This window comes from Sorex araneus, chromosome 3, assembly GCF_027595985.1.
Source record: "Sorex araneus isolate mSorAra2 chromosome 3, mSorAra2.pri, whole genome shotgun sequence".
Taxonomy (NCBI): domain Eukaryota; kingdom Metazoa; phylum Chordata; class Mammalia; order Eulipotyphla; family Soricidae; genus Sorex; species Sorex araneus.
Genome location: NC_073304.1, coordinates 29,728,582 through 29,745,522, shown reverse-complemented (window position 1 = coordinate 29,745,522; position 16,941 = coordinate 29,728,582). Strand labels below are relative to the sequence as shown.

General features: G+C 39.3%; 1 protein-coding gene across 6 annotated transcripts in view; it reads left to right on the top strand.

Annotated features, from left to right (window-relative positions):
• PCNX1 (pecanex 1) overlaps positions 1-16,941 on the top strand; it is a 158,725-nt gene that overhangs the window by 60,122 nt on the left and 81,662 nt on the right. For all 6 annotated transcript variants that reach the window (XM_055130035.1, XM_055130034.1, XM_055130032.1 and 3 more), the window contains exons 5-6: positions 2,190-2,279; positions 10,492-12,177. In XM_055130035.1, the coding sequence (XP_054986010.1) occupies positions 2,190-2,279; positions 10,492-12,177 (1,776 nt within the window). The remainder of the gene's footprint in view (positions 1-2,189; positions 2,280-10,491; positions 12,178-16,941) is intronic.

Here is a 16,941-nt window from a genome sequence, read left to right as displayed (position 1 = left end):
TAGTAGCCTTTATCAGATGAATGTTGGGTAAATAATTTTTCCCATTCTTTGGGCTGCTTTTGTGTCCTGATCATCATTTCCTTTGAGGTGCAGAAGCTTCTTAGTTCAGTGTAGTTCCATTTGTTTATCTTTGCTTCTACTTGGTCAGTGGTGTTTGCTTGGTCAGTGGTGTTTCATCCTTGAAGATGACTTCAGCTTCAATGTCATGGAGAGTTCTCTCTGTGTTTTCCTTTATATACCTTTCGGATTGAAGCCTGATATCAAGGTCTTTAATTCATTCTGATTTGACTTTTTTGCATGGGGTTAGAAAGAGGTCTGAGTTTATTGTTTTGCTTGTAGCTGACCAGTTTTCCCAGCACTACTTGTTGAGAAAGCTTTCATTGCTATACTTCATATATTTTATTCCTTTATCAAAAATTAGCTGATCATACTTGAGGATCTGTCTTCGGACATTCAAGTATCAAATTTTAATTGATCTGTTCCATTGATCTCTGAGTGTCTATTCCAATACCATGCTGTTTTAATTACTACCATTTTATAGTACAATTTGAAGTTGGAGAAAGATGATGCCTCCCATCTTTTCCCCAAGGATTGTTTTAGAGATTCAGGGTGTTGGGGGTATTGTTCCTTATGAATTTCAGGTGTGTTTGACCCATTTCTTTGAAAAAAGTCATGGGTATTCATATAGGAACTATATTGAATTTGTACAATTCGATTTTGTGGAGTATTGCCATTTTAATGATATTAATCTTCCTAATCCATGAGCAGGGAATGTGTTTCTATTTCCTCATGGTCTTTTATTTTTTTGAAGTATTTTTTTGTAATTTTATTTGTATGGGTCTTTCACCTCTTTAGTTAAGCTGATTCTGAGGTAATTGATTTTATGAGGCACAATTGTGAACTGGATTTTTAAAATATCTCTCCTCTCTCATTATTTGTATGTAGGAAAATAGTAGACTTTTGCATATTAAACCATGGACTTTTACAAATTAATAGGAAATCATGGATTTTTGCATATGTTGTAGCCTGCCACTTTACAAATCTGTTGTTTCTGGGATCGTTTTTGTAGTCTTTAGGTTTTTTAAAAAAAATATCATGTCACATGCAAATAATGAGAGCTTGACTTTTTCTTTTCCTATCTGGATGCCCTTAATATCATTTCCTTGCCTAATTTTTATTGGATAGTAGTGGCAAGAGTGGGCATCCTTGTCATGTGCCTGATCTTACAAGGAAGGCTCTTAGTTTTTTCCCCCACTGAATATAATGTTTGCTATGAGTTTGTGTAAATGGCTTTGACTGTATTGAGGAAACTTTGAGAGTTTTTATCATCAGTGGGTGCTGGATCTTGTCAAATGCTTTTTCAGCATCTGTTGATATGATCATATGATTTTTAATTTTCTTCTTATTGATATGATATATTATGTTGATTGACTTGTGTTATGTTAAACCATCCTTGCATCCCTGAGATGAATCCTTCTTGGTCATGGTGTATGACCTCATTGATGAATTTTTCGATTCTGTTTGTTAATATTTTACTGAGGATCTTTGCATTTGTGTTTATCAAGAATATCAGCCTGCAATTCTGTCTGCTTTTGGTATCTCAGTGATGTTTTTCTTCTAGAAACTGTTTGGGAGTATTTGTGTTTATTCAGTTTGTTAGACCAGACTGAAAAGGATTGGCAATAGTTCTTCTTTAAAGGTTTGGAAGAATTCTCTAGAGAATCATCTCGGCCTGGGTTTTTGTTTTGGGGATGACTTTTGATTACCATTTTAGTTTCCTAACCAGGGAACAAGACAATGACCTTCAGGAACAAGCTGCTCCAATGCTTCTGTTTCTTGGGATGGGGTTGGGTGGAGCCAAGCCAGGTGGCTAGTAGGCTCTAGCTTAACCCACCACTTTGTGGGGCCTCCTAACTTGGGGGGCAGATGGTGATCTTGAGGAACAAAAAAATGTTATTTTATTTTTAAAATTGCTCCCTTTTAAGGAAATAGCATTATTTGTGCTATTATGAGGATAGTTATGTGGTCTGATAATTCATGATACTTCCTACTTATTTTGAACATCTTTTTAAAAAGTGCATTAATTTATAGAAAACTATTATATTCCTAGATGTTTACCCTTGTTATTCCACACTGTATAGTTTTTAATTGAAATATAATGCCTTTACATATTTCCCTTTACTTTGTAGGAGATACAGATACTGCTAAGACTTCTGATGATATCAGTTTGAGTCTGGGCCAGAGCTCTAGTCTTTGTAAGGAAGGAAGTGAGGAACAAGGTAAGAGCATTATATTCTATGGCAGCATTGTATATTGTGGTGACCAGTATAAGTTTGGGGGAAATGCTGCTCATATCATGCCAAAAATTTCCATAATGTAATTTAGGGTTTGGTTTTGGTTTTCGATTTTGGGCGCACCTGATTCCTTAGGGCTTACCCATGGCTCTGCTCTCAGGGATGAAACCCTGGTCAAGTGAGTATAAGGCCTTTACCTGTTGAAATATCTCTTTGGCCCTAATTTTATTTTATTTTTGGTTTTGGGCCACATCTGGCAATTTTTAAGGCTTACTCCTGGCTCTGTGCTGGATCACTCGTGGCAGGGCTTGGGTTCATTTGGGGTACCACATGTTGAACCTGGGTCAGCCTATAGGAGGCAAGAGCCCTACCTGCTGTACTCTCTCTCCAGCCCTAGCTAATAATGGTATTTAAAAGAAAACTTGGATATTTTACTAGGGTAATAGTAATACAGTATTAAAAGTATTTTTAGTATTTTAGAATTTGGCTATGCATATTATACCAAGTAAATACAGAGAAAAGTTTTAAAGTATTAGCTAGGAGGTAATCTGTTATTCCTTTACCTTTTAAAAAACATTTTACCTAGCTAGGTAAAAACCTAGTAGGTAAATTGTTTTTTTTTTTTTTTCTGTTTGTTATGACCTCTAAATGCCAGCAGCTTCATACTGGCATTTAGAGGTCATAACATATTGTTTCTATTCTTGTCCAAGTATAGAAACAATCATTTCTCTCTCTCTCTCTCTCTCTCTCTCTCTCTTTCTTTTTTGGGTCACACCTGGCGATGCCCATAGATTACTCCTGCCAATGTTCAGGAGACCATATCGGATGGCGGGAATCAAACCTGGGTTGACTGTGTGCAAGGCAAGACCTACACACTGTACTATCTCTCTTTTAACCAAGAAATGTCTTGTTGTTGGACTTATTGAGAAATGATAACTGCCTACAAGTTGGTACCTTCCCATAGCAGAATTTGAATAGAAATTTTGGGTTTAAGTGATTTTTTTCTCCCTCTTTCAACTGCTTTTACAAATGAGTATTTTGGATTCATAAAGTTATTTTTCTTTTAAAACTCATGTTTTTATGTTTGATTTTTAATTTTCAAACATCAAGATGGATTTATCATTCCCATTTTCAAGTGGAGATATCCCAGGTTATATCATAAGTGAGCCAGGATTGGGTTTAGAAGCCTTTCTCCCAGTTTCCAGTCTGCTGTTTTCAATCGCTTGTGAGTGATACTGGCAGATGGACAGGCTGACAATATTTATACTTAATAAAAAAAAATGTTTATTAGGCTACTAAGTTAAAGCTTTTTCTCTGAAGTATTCTATTTTATTATTATTTTTTTATTGTATAATTGCCAGTATCTTTTTATAAAAAGTTCAGTTTTCTACCAGTACTTAGAATTTTAAATTTTTCACTGTAAGTCTGTGGGTTTTTTTTTTTTTTTTTTTGAGCCACACCACTGCATTGACTTGAGAGCTTACTCCTGGCTCTGTGCTCAGGGATCATGCCTGGTGGGGCTCAGGGAACCATATGGCATGCCAGAGATCAAACCCAGGTTAGCAGTGTGCAGGGTAAGAACCCTACCTACTCAACTATTTCCCTGCACCCTCTTTGTATCATAATTATTTATTTGCTTTTGTGGATGATTATTCCCAGGCTACCTCTCCCTTTCTCCCTTTAGAAATGCTTTGAATTAGACTATGTGATATAGGATTGACTTAATTATAAAAAATAAAGATTAATTTATTTATAATTTAAAATAAATTAATAAAGTTTATTAATTTATGCTTTGAGAATTAAAATATCCCTTCCTATAGTGTATCATCAGAGTGTCTCAAAAATTTAGTAGTATTCTTAAAAGGGTTGTGCATTACAATTAGGGGGTCATATCTATTTTAATATGAGAACTGTATTCTATATTAAATTAAATCTTATGGAAACAAATTTTCTAGTCTCGTCATTTGGAGTCTTGGAAAACTTACACTTGAAGATCTATATTGACATAAATAATGATGTCTGGCACTCGCTAAGCTACATACTGATGCCTGCGTTAGGGAATCAGCAAAGATAGATAGATAGATAGATAGATAGATAGATGATAGATAGATAGATAGATAGATAGATAGATAGATAGATAGATAGATAGATAGCGAGTGGGCCATATATCTTACAGCTGTTCTACGCTGCCATCATGGAATGGAATAAGTCAGAGCCAGCACACAAATGAAAAGGCATGACTATGCTCCACTAAATATTCAAAAAAAAACCAGGGCAAATTTGGCTTCGCAGGCTTTATTTTTTATTTTTAATAAATTTATTTATTTTTAATTAATGAATCACCATGAGGGTACAGTTACGGATTTATACACATCTGTGCTTATGCTTCCCCCATACAAAGTTCGGGAACCCATCCCTTCACCAGTGCCCATACTCCACCACCAGTAAACCCAGCATCCCTCCCATCCTCCCCAATCCCATCTCCCCCCACCCCACCCTGTCACTGTGGCAGGGCATTCCCTTCTGTTCTCTCCCTCTAATTAGCTATTGTGGTTTGCAATAAAGGTGTTGAGTGGCCACTGTGCTCAGTCTCTAGCCCTCATTCAGCCTGCAACTCCCTTCTCCCACATGGCCTTCGACTACATTATAGTTGGTGATCCCTTCTCTGAGTTGCCCTTTCCCCAGAATGTGAGGCCAGCCTCCTAGCCATGGAGTCAACCTCCTGGTAGTTGTTTCTACAATTCTTGGGTGTTAGTCTCCCACTCTGTTATTCTATATGTCATAGATGAGTGCAATCTTTCTATGTCTGTCTCTCTCTTTCTGACTCATTTCACTTAGCATGAAACTTTTCATGCCGATCCACTTAAATAAAAAATTTGTGACCTCCTTTTTTCTAACAGCTGCATAGTATTCCATTGTATAGATGTACCAAAGTTTCCTCAACCAGTCATCCGTTCTAGGGCATTCGGGTTTTTTCCAGATTCTGACTATTGTAAACAGTGCTGCGATGAACATACATGTGCATATGCCATTTCGATTATACGTTTTTGCCTCTCTGGGATATATTCCCAGCAGTGGTATTGCTGGGTCAAATGGGAGCTCAATTTCTAATTTTTTGAGAATCGTCCATATTGTTTTCCAGAAGGGCTGAACCAGTCGGCATTCCCACCAGCAGTGTAGAAGGGTCCCTTTCTCGCCACATCCTCTCCAACAGCGGTTGCTTTTGTTCTTTTGGATGTGCGCTAGTCTCTGTGGTGTGAGGTGGTATCTTGTGGTTGTTTTGATCTGCATCTCTCTGATGATTAGTGATGTAGAGCACTTTTTCATGTGCCTTTTGGCCATTCGTATTTCTTCTTTGGTAAAGTTTCTGTTCATTTCTTCGCCCCATTTTTTGATGGGGTTGGATGTTTTCTTCTTGTAGAGTTCAACCAGTGCTTTATATACCATTGATATCAACCCCTTATCTGATGGGTATTATGTAAATATCCTTTCCCATTCTGTGGATAGTCTTTGGATTCTGGTCACTGTATCTTTTTCGCAGGCTTTATTTTATAAACTCTTGGGTTAGGTTTCTTTCTCAGCACTCACACTTCTACCCAGTTAGTAGTCACTATAGACATTTGAAGTTAATAAATAGCATTACTACTTTTCAGGTAACTGTCACTAACTGTCATCCCGTTGCTCATCGATTTGTTTGAGCGGGCACCAGTAACGTCTCTCATTGAGAGACTTATTGTTACTGTTTTTGGCATATCCAGTACGCACGGGTAGCTTGCCAGGTTCTGCCTCTCGGGCTCGATACTCTCGAGAGCTTGCCGGGCTCTCCGAGAGGGGCGGAGTAATCAAACTCAGGTTGACCCTGTGAAAGGCGAACTCCCAACTGCTGTGCTATTGCTCCAGCCCCAGATAACTGTATCATGGCTTATAGAGGAGTTACGGGAAGCTTACCCCCAAAATCACGTAACTTCCTAGAGCCAGTCTTATAATTCAAGTTTAGTTCTGAATTGTAACTTTAATCATGAAGCTCTGTTACTTTCATGCACAGTCATGCAGTGCTTGTTGGGATTTTCTTTTTGTGAACCTGGGACCATGCATTAGTGCTCCCAGTAGACTCTTCCTGTCTAGTCTAGGTGTGGTGTAGGTACTAGTTCAGGTCATAATATTGATGATGTTCATACAGGGACAAAATTATCTAAAAATGTCTTAAGAGCATATCTCCATTGTTAAGTGATGCATGATGTGACTGTAACATTAGAACTTAGTTTTTGCCACACAGTGACAAAAATCACATTTTCTCATGTGATTAACAGTTAGCAAATAATAGAATAATCTTTACGTGCTATCATTCTAAATATTCTAAATGAACAGTGAGTAAACAGTTAACAGTTTCTCTGTTAAGGGCTTCCAGATGGCTATTATCAATCAAGTGTAATGAACAGAGACAAATGACAGAGAACAGTGAGTGGAAGCTGGGGAAAGCTTAAGTTTAAAAGAACATGAGAACAAAAACATGGAGAAGGTGAAGGAACCAGCAGTCGGTCGTGATATTTGAGGGGCTGGAGTGAAGATTCCTTCCTTACAGTGGTAGCAACACAGCTATCCTAAGTAGGAACGTCTGTTTGCCTTGCAAAAGTACTGAGTCATGTTTCTAGTCTAGAGTAAACAAGGGGCCAAATTATACAATCTTGCAGATCATTTAAAAAATGATGGCTTTATTTCCTGGTGACACTGGCTAAAGAGTTTTGAGTAGAGGCATACCATAGATTTACTATTTAATGGAATCATTTCGGCTTCTGTCACTGAAAATGTAGTAAAAGGTGCAGAGGCTGAAGGGAGGAACTCAGCAGATTATTGAAATAATCCAAGGCACAGATAATGAGAGGTAGTCTGACCTTGTGAGTAGATATTAAGAGAGGGTGTGATCTTGTTGAAGGATTTGTATGCAGCATGTGGTAGAAATAGTAAAACAGCGTGGAAGGATGAACTTCCCTTTAAAAGTGGGGAGATGGAGAAGATTTAGGGTTAGGGAAAGTACAGGAGGGGGAATGACAGGGAGTTCAGGTTTTGGCATATCAAATATGAGATGCTGGTAGAATTTTTAGTGGCAGTAATTAGTAATAGCTGGGTCTGGATTTCAGGTAAGAGGTCTGAGTTGGGAATTTTAAATTAAGGAGTTTTCAGTGTATAAATGAAAAAAGAAAGTGATGCCATGTCAAATATGAATTGTGTTACAGGCTAGTGATCCATGATTAGCTGGTTAGTAGCTGTTTGATTTGTTTATAATCATTTTTATTGCTCTGATTCAGAATAGTTAGAAGAAAACAGAAGGGGTGTATATGTGAGAGATGGGGGAAAGGAGGAAGAGAGGGAGGGAGGGAGATGGGGATAGAGTGCATACATACATTGAAAGGGAAGAAAACAGGTAGTCATAACCCTCAGCCACATCTTTGATCCTTACTTTTTCACTTTAAGAAGTGATTCTTTAGGGCTAGAGAGAGATGGTAAGAAGTAAGCCCTGAGCTCAGCTGGGTATGGCCGCAAAACCCACAGCATGTAAGGCACTTTTCTAGAACATGGACAACCTGGGTTTGGTCCCCAGCAACACACATGGTCCCTGATCCATGAGTGCCACACCGGGCCTAAGCCCTGAACATGGCTAGGTCCAGGGCCAGGACCTGGCAGGGTGATGCTGCTTGGCCTCCTGGTGCTGACGGCTGTTGAGGCCACTCTGATGGTGCTCAGGGTGGAGGGACTCGTGCTAGGGATTGAACTCACGCCTTGTGCATTCGAGACACATGCCCTCTACCCCTGAGCTACCTCGTCAGCCCAGTCACCTGACACATTATGATCGGAGAGATTCCTGAGCACAGAATTGTAAGCCCTGAGCATAGCTGGTTGTGGCCCCTAAATGAACTTAACAGCATCTTTGATTTGCAGCTTTTCTAGGCCCTGCCGGAAGTGAAGCTGTCACTGTGAAGAAACTCGAGATGTTTAGGGAGGTCCAGTGCTTGGCCAAGAAGTAGAATTTCAACCTTACTTTTTTTTTTCCTCTATACACTAGTTTGCATACCATAAGTTCCCTCCTCCTTAAGTGCTGATTTCTGAGGTTTTTAGTGTATAGTAGCCCCCCTTAATCTGCAGAGGATACATGCCAAGGTCCCAGTGGCTTATGAAATGGTAGATAGACTGGACGTTAAACGATGTATTCCTTGTTCTTCTATATGTACCTATGATAAAGTTTAATTTACAAATTAGTTATAGAAAAAAGATTAACAATGGTTAAGAAATAGAAATTTATGATTATATACTGTAATGAAGTCTTGAAACTAATCTCCAAAAATATTGTAATTTTTCAGATGCTTGGCTCTGGGTGACAAATTGTAGAAAGCGAATCATCAAATAAGGGGGTAGGGGCTACTGTATTCAAACAGCTATGTGTTCATCACCACCATCCCCTTCTAGAACATTTCATCATCTCCAAAATAAGCTGTACCTGTTATGCTCTTTATTTCCTCCTTCAGCCAGTACTGGGCAGTCACTAACCTATATCTTGTCCCAGGCATTTCTATTCTGAACATTTCATATAAATAAAATTATACAGTACGTGGCTTTTTGTGTCTTAATTCTTTAACTTAACCATACTACACATAATATATGACTATTCCTTTCTATGACTTTAGTGTATCTTTTTGACAGTAATGCGTGCATATCCACATATACCCTTAGCACTAAAAAATTTTTACAGATTGGAATTCTTACTTTTTCCATATGGTACCATCTTATTTGTTTGTTTGTTTTTTTGGCCACACCTGATGACGCTCAGGGCTCTCTTCTGGCTCTGTGCTCAGGGATCACTGCTGGCAGGGCTTGAGGAACCACGCGGGGTGCTGGGGATTGAACATGGGTGATCCATGTGCAAGGCAAGCTCCCGACTATTTCTCCAATCCCTGCTACCTCTTTTCTTAACTATTTTTTCATGTTATATAATCTTTGAAGACATTTTTTAGTATCTGAATGATAATAAAAAATTATGCAGCCTTTTTGGGCAATACTTTCTTTAAATATACTTTGTGTTTTATTAGGTTTTATAGACCTATAAATTTTATAGATCTATTGAGATGGACAAGTTTTTGATGTTATTGTTTTTACCAAATCTTAGACACACCCAATAGGATTCATTAGCAGCACTTTCTAAAATTAGATTGCTAATCATAGGTAAGTATACTACTTTTTGAAAGCGTTTGGCCATGTTGCAGTTTGCTTTATGAAGGTAGTACTACTTTGCATCACCACGAGCATTGTGTGAGCAAGCATTGCTATATTAAGAACCACTAGTCGCTGTCATTGAAAAATAATTTTATTAAATGAAAAGTATGATCAGCCCTTGTTGAGCTTGTTTTGTTTTGGTGTTTGCAACCATACCCAGAAGTTTTGGGGGCTTACACTTGGCTCAGGGATCACTCCTGGAGGGGTCAGGGAATCATATGAAGTGCTGGGGATTGGACCCAGGTCATGAGGTGCTGGGGATTGGACACAGGATTGGACAAGGCATGCACCTTACCTTCTATACTATCTCTCCAGCCCCTGTTATAAGATCTTACCTCATCATATTGTACAGTTTTTAGGCAGTGGTCAATCTTATTTTTTTCCTTTTTCTGATTTCTTTAGAGTTTTATTGATTTGTAAAATTATCATGCTCTTTTTTAAAAAAGATTGCACCAAGTGAGGTAAAATAATGACAGCTGCCATTAATTGTGCCATAGTGCTCAGCATGTATATAATTAATTCAGTTGTTCCACAATGCTACTCAATGAGAGTGATGTCACATTTTATAGGTGAGGAAATGGAGGTTTAGAAAGAAAGGTAAGCCAAGATTTCCAAGGTAGTCAGTTGGAAATAGTACTCACAGGAATTTTGGTTCATTTAAAATAAGAAAGTCTCTGGTGCTTTTGATTTTATTGTTGGTAGTGTGTAGAACCTTTCCTGGGACACATTGAGTCTTAGGGGTTTAGTTCATCCCATCATTTTGAATGTCATCTTTGTGAAACAGAAACCAGTTTTTTGGAATGACTGGCCAGCTGTTATTCAGTGAACTTGAGAAATTGTTTCACTCAGCTTACTGTGTTCTGTGAATTCTTTCCATTGTTAGCAGATTATAGATTTGTGTTAACATTTCCAACTAATATGTTTCAAACAGATTTGGCCACTGACCGGAAACTCTTCCGATTGGTCTCCAATGATTCCTTCATCTCCATCCAGCCTTCCTTGTCCTCCTGTGGACAGGACTTACCAAGAGACATTAGTGACAAAGTGAGCCTGCCAAATCATAGTCACCACCACCACGTTGATCAGTCTCTGTCCAGTGCCTGTGACACAGAAGTGGCTTCCCTTGTCCCTTTACATTCACACTCTTACAGGAAAGATCACCGGCCACGGGGTGTGCCACGGACTTCTAGCTCTGCTGTTGCTTTTCCGGACACGTCACTGAATGACTTCCCTTTGTATCAGCAAAGACGTGGGTTAGACCCAGTGAGTGAGTTAGAATCTTCCAAGCCTCATTCTGGATCCAAAGAATCCTTGGCGGAAAACTCTCGTGTATCTGGAGAGCCAAAAACCAGTAGTTTTCAGCCACCTCCGAGAAGTGGCAAGAGCAAAGCACTGAAGGCTGACAAAAGCTTGGACAGTCTGAGGAGCCTGAGCACCCGGAGCAGCGGGTCCACAGAGAGCTACTGCAGTGGCACCGACCGAGACACTCACAGCACCGTCAGCAGCTATAAAAGTGAACAGACCAGCTCGACCCACATAGAGAGTATCTTGTCAGAGCACGACGAGGACTCACCAAAGGCAGGGAAGAAAAGCGGGAGGAGGAAGGAGTGTTGTGCTGACCCAGAGGACAAGAGTAGCTGCTCCAGCGACAAAAGGACTAGTAGTGAAAAGACCACCTTGGAAGTAAGTACCAATAGTGGGGTTCAGGAGGCCAAGGAGTCTAATACCTCAGACGAGATGCAGAATCAGAGGGGTCTCAGCACCTCTGCATCTGAAGAAGCTAATAAGAACCCCCATGCCAATGAATTTACTTCCCAGGCAGACAGACCGCACGGGCAGGCTGCTGACAATGAAGAGGAGCAGCCGGAGCAGCCAGCTGTTCCGGTGGATCCAAAAGTCGGTAAAGACAAAGGTGGGAAGGAAGGGGATGTTCGCCCCAAATCATCTAGCTTAATCCACCGGAAGGCTTCTGCCCATAAGTCGGGCAGGAGACGGACAGGGAAGAAACGGGCGAGCAGCTTTGATTCTAGCCGGCATAGAGACTACGTGTCCTTTCGAGGTGTCTCTGGCACCAAGCCCCACAGCGCGATATTCTGTCACGATGAAGACTCCAGTGACCAAAGCGACTTGAGCCGAGCGTCCAGTGTGCAGTCTGCTCACCAGCTCAGCAGCGACAGCTCGTCGAGCACCACTTCCCATTTGTGTCAGTCTCCCGAGGGCAGATACAGCACCTTAAAGTCCAGGCACGCCTCTAAAGAAAGGGGCGCTGACTCTGAGCGCGCACACAAAGCTCACCTGGGTCCCGAGGCAACTGGCAAAAAGCGGACACCACGTCGGACTTCCAGCACAAATAGTGCCAAGACACGGGCCCGAGTGTTGAGCCTGGACAGCGGCACTGTGGCCTGTTTGAATGACTCCAATAGGCTCATGGCTCCCGAAAGTAGCAAACCCTTAACCACTTCAAAATCAGATCTCGAAGCCAAAGAAGGAGAGGTGCTAGATGAGCTGTCTTTATTGGGACGGGCTTCTCAGTTAGAGACTGTCACTCGGTCTAGGAATAGCTTGCCAACCCAAGTTGCATTTCCAGAAGGCGAAGAGCAAGATGCAATCAGTGGAGGTAAGCAAATTATAGGAAGAAGATTGCCCTCAGAGTCACTACGACTTTTGGTGCTATTGGTTGATTAGAGTAATTGCTATCAAAATGTGCTGTGCTAACATACCTCCATTTGTGGTTCTTTAAAAAACAAAACAAAACAAAACAAAATGCTACTTTCTTTCGGGAAGAAGATGATTATTTTAAAGAAGATTTTGAAATAAGCACCAGGAAAATGTTGTTCCAATGGCATTATATAATTTTGCTTTTGATGGTATTCATTTTGTAAGCCAGTTTTCACCTCGTAATGTTTTAACTGGAGTAACAAAAATTATTCCTCTTTCATTTTTTTACAGTGGCAACAACAGAATGTAGGGCACCAAACCATTTTTAGTCTTTTCTTAAGCAGTGTATATGCCACAAAACTTTCAGAATTAGATCACTAACCTATTATATAAGATTTTCCCAGATACTGCCTTAACTCGGATATTTACTTTGAAAACTTGCAGGTTCCCCCTTCCCTCCTGCCCACTTTTGGTCTCTCTTTGATTTTATTTCTTGCTAACTCAGATTTCAGAAATTAGATTTTTTTCCCTATAACTTCATACTTTTCTTAAAGTGTATTAAATTTAGCATCCATCAGTGGATATATTAAAATGATAATATTTTGATAACAATGCTGGTATCATGGTGAAAGTATTTGCACATTCATTTCAGATTTAAGAGAAATTGTGCAAAATTTAGTAAGTGATTTTATACTGTCAGCATGTCTTTTCCAATTTTGTTCATTTCTAAATTGTTTCTTACTATTTCCTCCTGCCCAGGAATTGTTTGTTCATTCTGTTTATTGTGAAATCAGATTTTTGACTAAGATTTGAATAATGAAGTCTTTTGTTACTAGAACTGTAACCTTTTTTTCCTAACCTTTTGCCCATCCCCTTTGTTTAGGCTTTGGGGGGCCGGAGCCATAGTACAGTGTGCAAGGTATTTGCCTTGCAAATGGCCAACTCGGGTTCAGTTCATAGCACTCCATCTGGTCCCCAGAGCCCACCAGGAGTGATGTCTGAGCAGAAGCCAGGAGTAAGCCCCGAACACCATCAGCTGTCGCCCAAACACAAACAAAAAGCCAACCCCTAAACGAACAAGACCTCCCAAAGAAAACAGAACATTGACCAAGGAAACAAAGGACACTGACCATTCAATATACCTGAATATCAACCAGGTTCCTCCGACACCCCCTAAGGAATTTGGTGATGTCGCCAAATTCTCCAGGATTATTTTTTAAAGCTGAGTGGTGTTGGTAGTGAAGAAGGATGGAATTTAGAAAACATATTTTGAAGTGCCAACATAGGGGGTTATTTACTATGTAGTTATTCATGCTCTCCTGTTAGTACGTGGGCTCACTGTAATGTTGATTCTTAGAATCACCTTCTCTATACCTCAGTTTATTCTCCTTAAAATGGAGACAATATACCATAGGGTGTTTGTAAGGATTGTAGGAGTTAGGTATAAGATGCTATAATGTGTGGCATATAATAATGCTTAATAGTGCCGCAGTTTGTATCATACAAGTCAGCTTGTTATGCTCCTCAAGTGTATTTTTCCGTTAAGTTATAAGAAAAGGAATAAATACAGAGATACATCTATAAACAGTCTAATTGTTTCATTTGAAAATTGGTAATAGGAAAAATATCTGCATTTCTAATTTCTTATATAATTCTAGCAGAAAAACATTTTATCAACAGTTTCAAATACAAAGTAGTATGGATATCAATTTGATTAAAAATTATTTCCAAATATTAAACCACTGAACAAGTGATTGATTTCATAAAATTCACGAATCACACGAATCATGAAATCCCGTTAATCGTTGATTTCTCCAGCGGGCTCAGTAACCTCTCCATTCGTCCTTTCCCTGAGATCTTAGAAGTCTCTCTCGGCTCGGCCCTCTCAACGATGGCGCACTGGAAGCTCTTTCAGGGTCAAGGGAATGAGATCCAGCTTGTTACTGGATTTAGCATATGGATACACCATGGGAAGCTTGCAAGGCTGTCCCATGTGGGCAGGAAACTCTCAGAAGCTTGCCAGTTTCTCCCAGAGGGAGAAGTAGGCTACAAGATAGGCTTTGCGGCTGCTTGCTTCTGGGAGCTTGCTTTTAAGTCTCTGGATGTCGGCCGTTAATAGGATTACACACATCTGGGTTCCTCTGCCGGTACCTTCATGCCTGAGGCCTGTCCGAATGTGAGGAGAGGGGCCTCGAGCATGGCTGTGGCTAGGTTCCGGTGGTCTTCGGCCGCCGGGAGCTCTGCTCGGGGTCGGGAGGGAAGCTGGAGCCCATCCCCTCCGAGGGACCCTGGGGAAGACAGCCAGGCGTTCGGGCAAGAGACTCTCTGCCTGGTTAAAATTAGATTTCATAAATATTCACTGCCTAAGCAAGACAGATATTTTAGATTCAAACTTTTCTATTATTGATATTTTTGTGTTTTATTTTTTCTCTATAATTATAAAGCATATCCTTAATAATTTAAGGCTCATAGGAATGAAAAATATATATGGTATACATATGCCATATATGTGATTAAAAAATCCTGTTTTCTAGCTTGCCAGTATTAATTAGTAATTAATTTACTTATTAAATCACCATGACAAACACATTCCAAGGTTATGATTGGGTTTCCAGCACCTGTCCTTTCACCAGAGTCCACTTCCCACCACCAGTGTTCCCAGTTTCCCTCCTTCCACTCCCCGCACACCCCCAGTATACCTCAACGACAGGCACTTTTCATCTTTCTCTTGCTCTCTTTCCTTTGGGGCATTATGGTTTAGAAGTGCTGAAAGATTATCATGTATATCCCTTTACCTATTTAGCTTCACAGTTTTTAAGAAATCACTTTTCGATGAGTTATTTAAACTTATTTACTACATGATTCAGCAGATCATCAAGGACAACGGGACTGAATAGGTTGATATTTTCTCCCTTATACTTTGTATTGTATTCTGAATTTCTTACCTTTGTTATTCTAGTCGAGAAAATTATTTCAAATGTGATTTTTGGGTTACTATGCTATAATCGTAAGATTCTAATATAACTTTTTGTGTGGGGAATAGTGAAATCTTTTGTTAAGGGAATATTAATTTATTCAAAGAACATCCAGTTTTCTTCATAACTAGGAAGGGGTTGTGCCATTACATGTAAATTGAAGATTAATTAATTTGAATACGAATATTGTAAACATTAGAAAGAAAAGACAGTCAAACAAAAAACAAAAGGTGAATTAAGGCTTTTGTCCTCTTTTCTAAATAGACTCTTGAGTTCCAATAAATTTAATTTTCTGATTTCTGAATCGATTTGACAAGTCAGAAGCGAACCATAGGAGTGGGAGGGGAACTTGGAGAGGTTGAAATAATGACAACAGAAGAAAGTCATTGCTGACACTAAGAGAAGTTGGAATACCTTTCCAATAAAGCAGAAACAGAATGGAAGGGTTGTTAAAGTCAGGGACAAACTAGCTTTGTCATTTTGTTCAAGGGCAATAGCACTATAATTTAATGCTTTATTATAGTATAATGCAGTCGGGAATGTATAGGGCACCTGACCCTGTTTCATTAAGGAAGAATTATATAGCAGTTAGTCTATACTAAGAGGAAGGCAAAAATATATGAAACCACAAAGAAGAAGGTTCATTAAGTGTAGTTAATAGGCTTGGGATTTAGTTACTTGATACAATTCTTGCAAAATAGTTTTAAGAAGAAAGATGTTTGTGACTGGGGAAGACAGCACAGCAGGTGAGGACTTGCCTGTAGTGGCTGACCTGAGTTTGATCCCTGGCTTGGCATATCATCCCCGAGCATCATTAAAAGCAATCCCTGAGAGTACACAGCCAGGAGTAAGTCCTGAGCACTGCCAGGTATGACCCCACAAACAAACAAATCAAAAAACCCAAAGAGAACTGAGATGTTTTAATTGAGGAGGCAAATTAGAGTTGGTGTTTAGAATTTCCAAGCCAGCTCTCCCTGATTTTGTGTGGTAGGAACAGACTTAATAGGAGGTTTTTTATTTTTTTAATTTGGCAACAGTGAACTCCTGTACAGCTAATCAGTTGCATTTAAATATCACATCTGATTACTAATTAGATACACTTACACCTATGCCTCAGTGTTAGCTGTTGAACAGAAACAATGGCTGTCTAAGCCTGTCTCGTATTAACTATCCTCAGCCTCCAATGAGCTTAGATGTGTAAAAATGCATCTTCAACTGTAGTTTTATTATAAAACCGAGAGCCACTGCTTTTTAATATTTTGTAAGGAAGTTTTATTCTTTGTATACATTACTTCAGATATGTATCCTTCACTAATGACCCATTATTAGGTGAATCTTCTGAAACTGGCAAGATTGTTTCTGAGTGCAGTAGTCTGAGAGACAGTTTCATTTTCTAAGGATTAGAAAAGATTAGGAGCCATTTTTGAGAGTAAGTAATCCTTAACTGTTTCTTCCAGCGATTGTTGGTGTGAATTATGACTTTAGAGTATCTTTAATTTTTTGAAATGGTTATCAACTGTGTTTGGCTACCTAGAATTGTGGGAAATTTGAATTTGAAAATTCTTTTGAATTCGACACAGCTAATGTTTGCTCTTATGTATTGGTTTACTTGTCTTAAAGTAAAGGAATCGTTTAAAAAATGTTTCCATGGAGATGCTAATTTTCCAGAAATGGTTTTTAATTCAAAATGAATACTTGAAAGTTGTCCAGTAGACTCTCATTGTTTTTTGGCCTCTCAGAAACGTTGT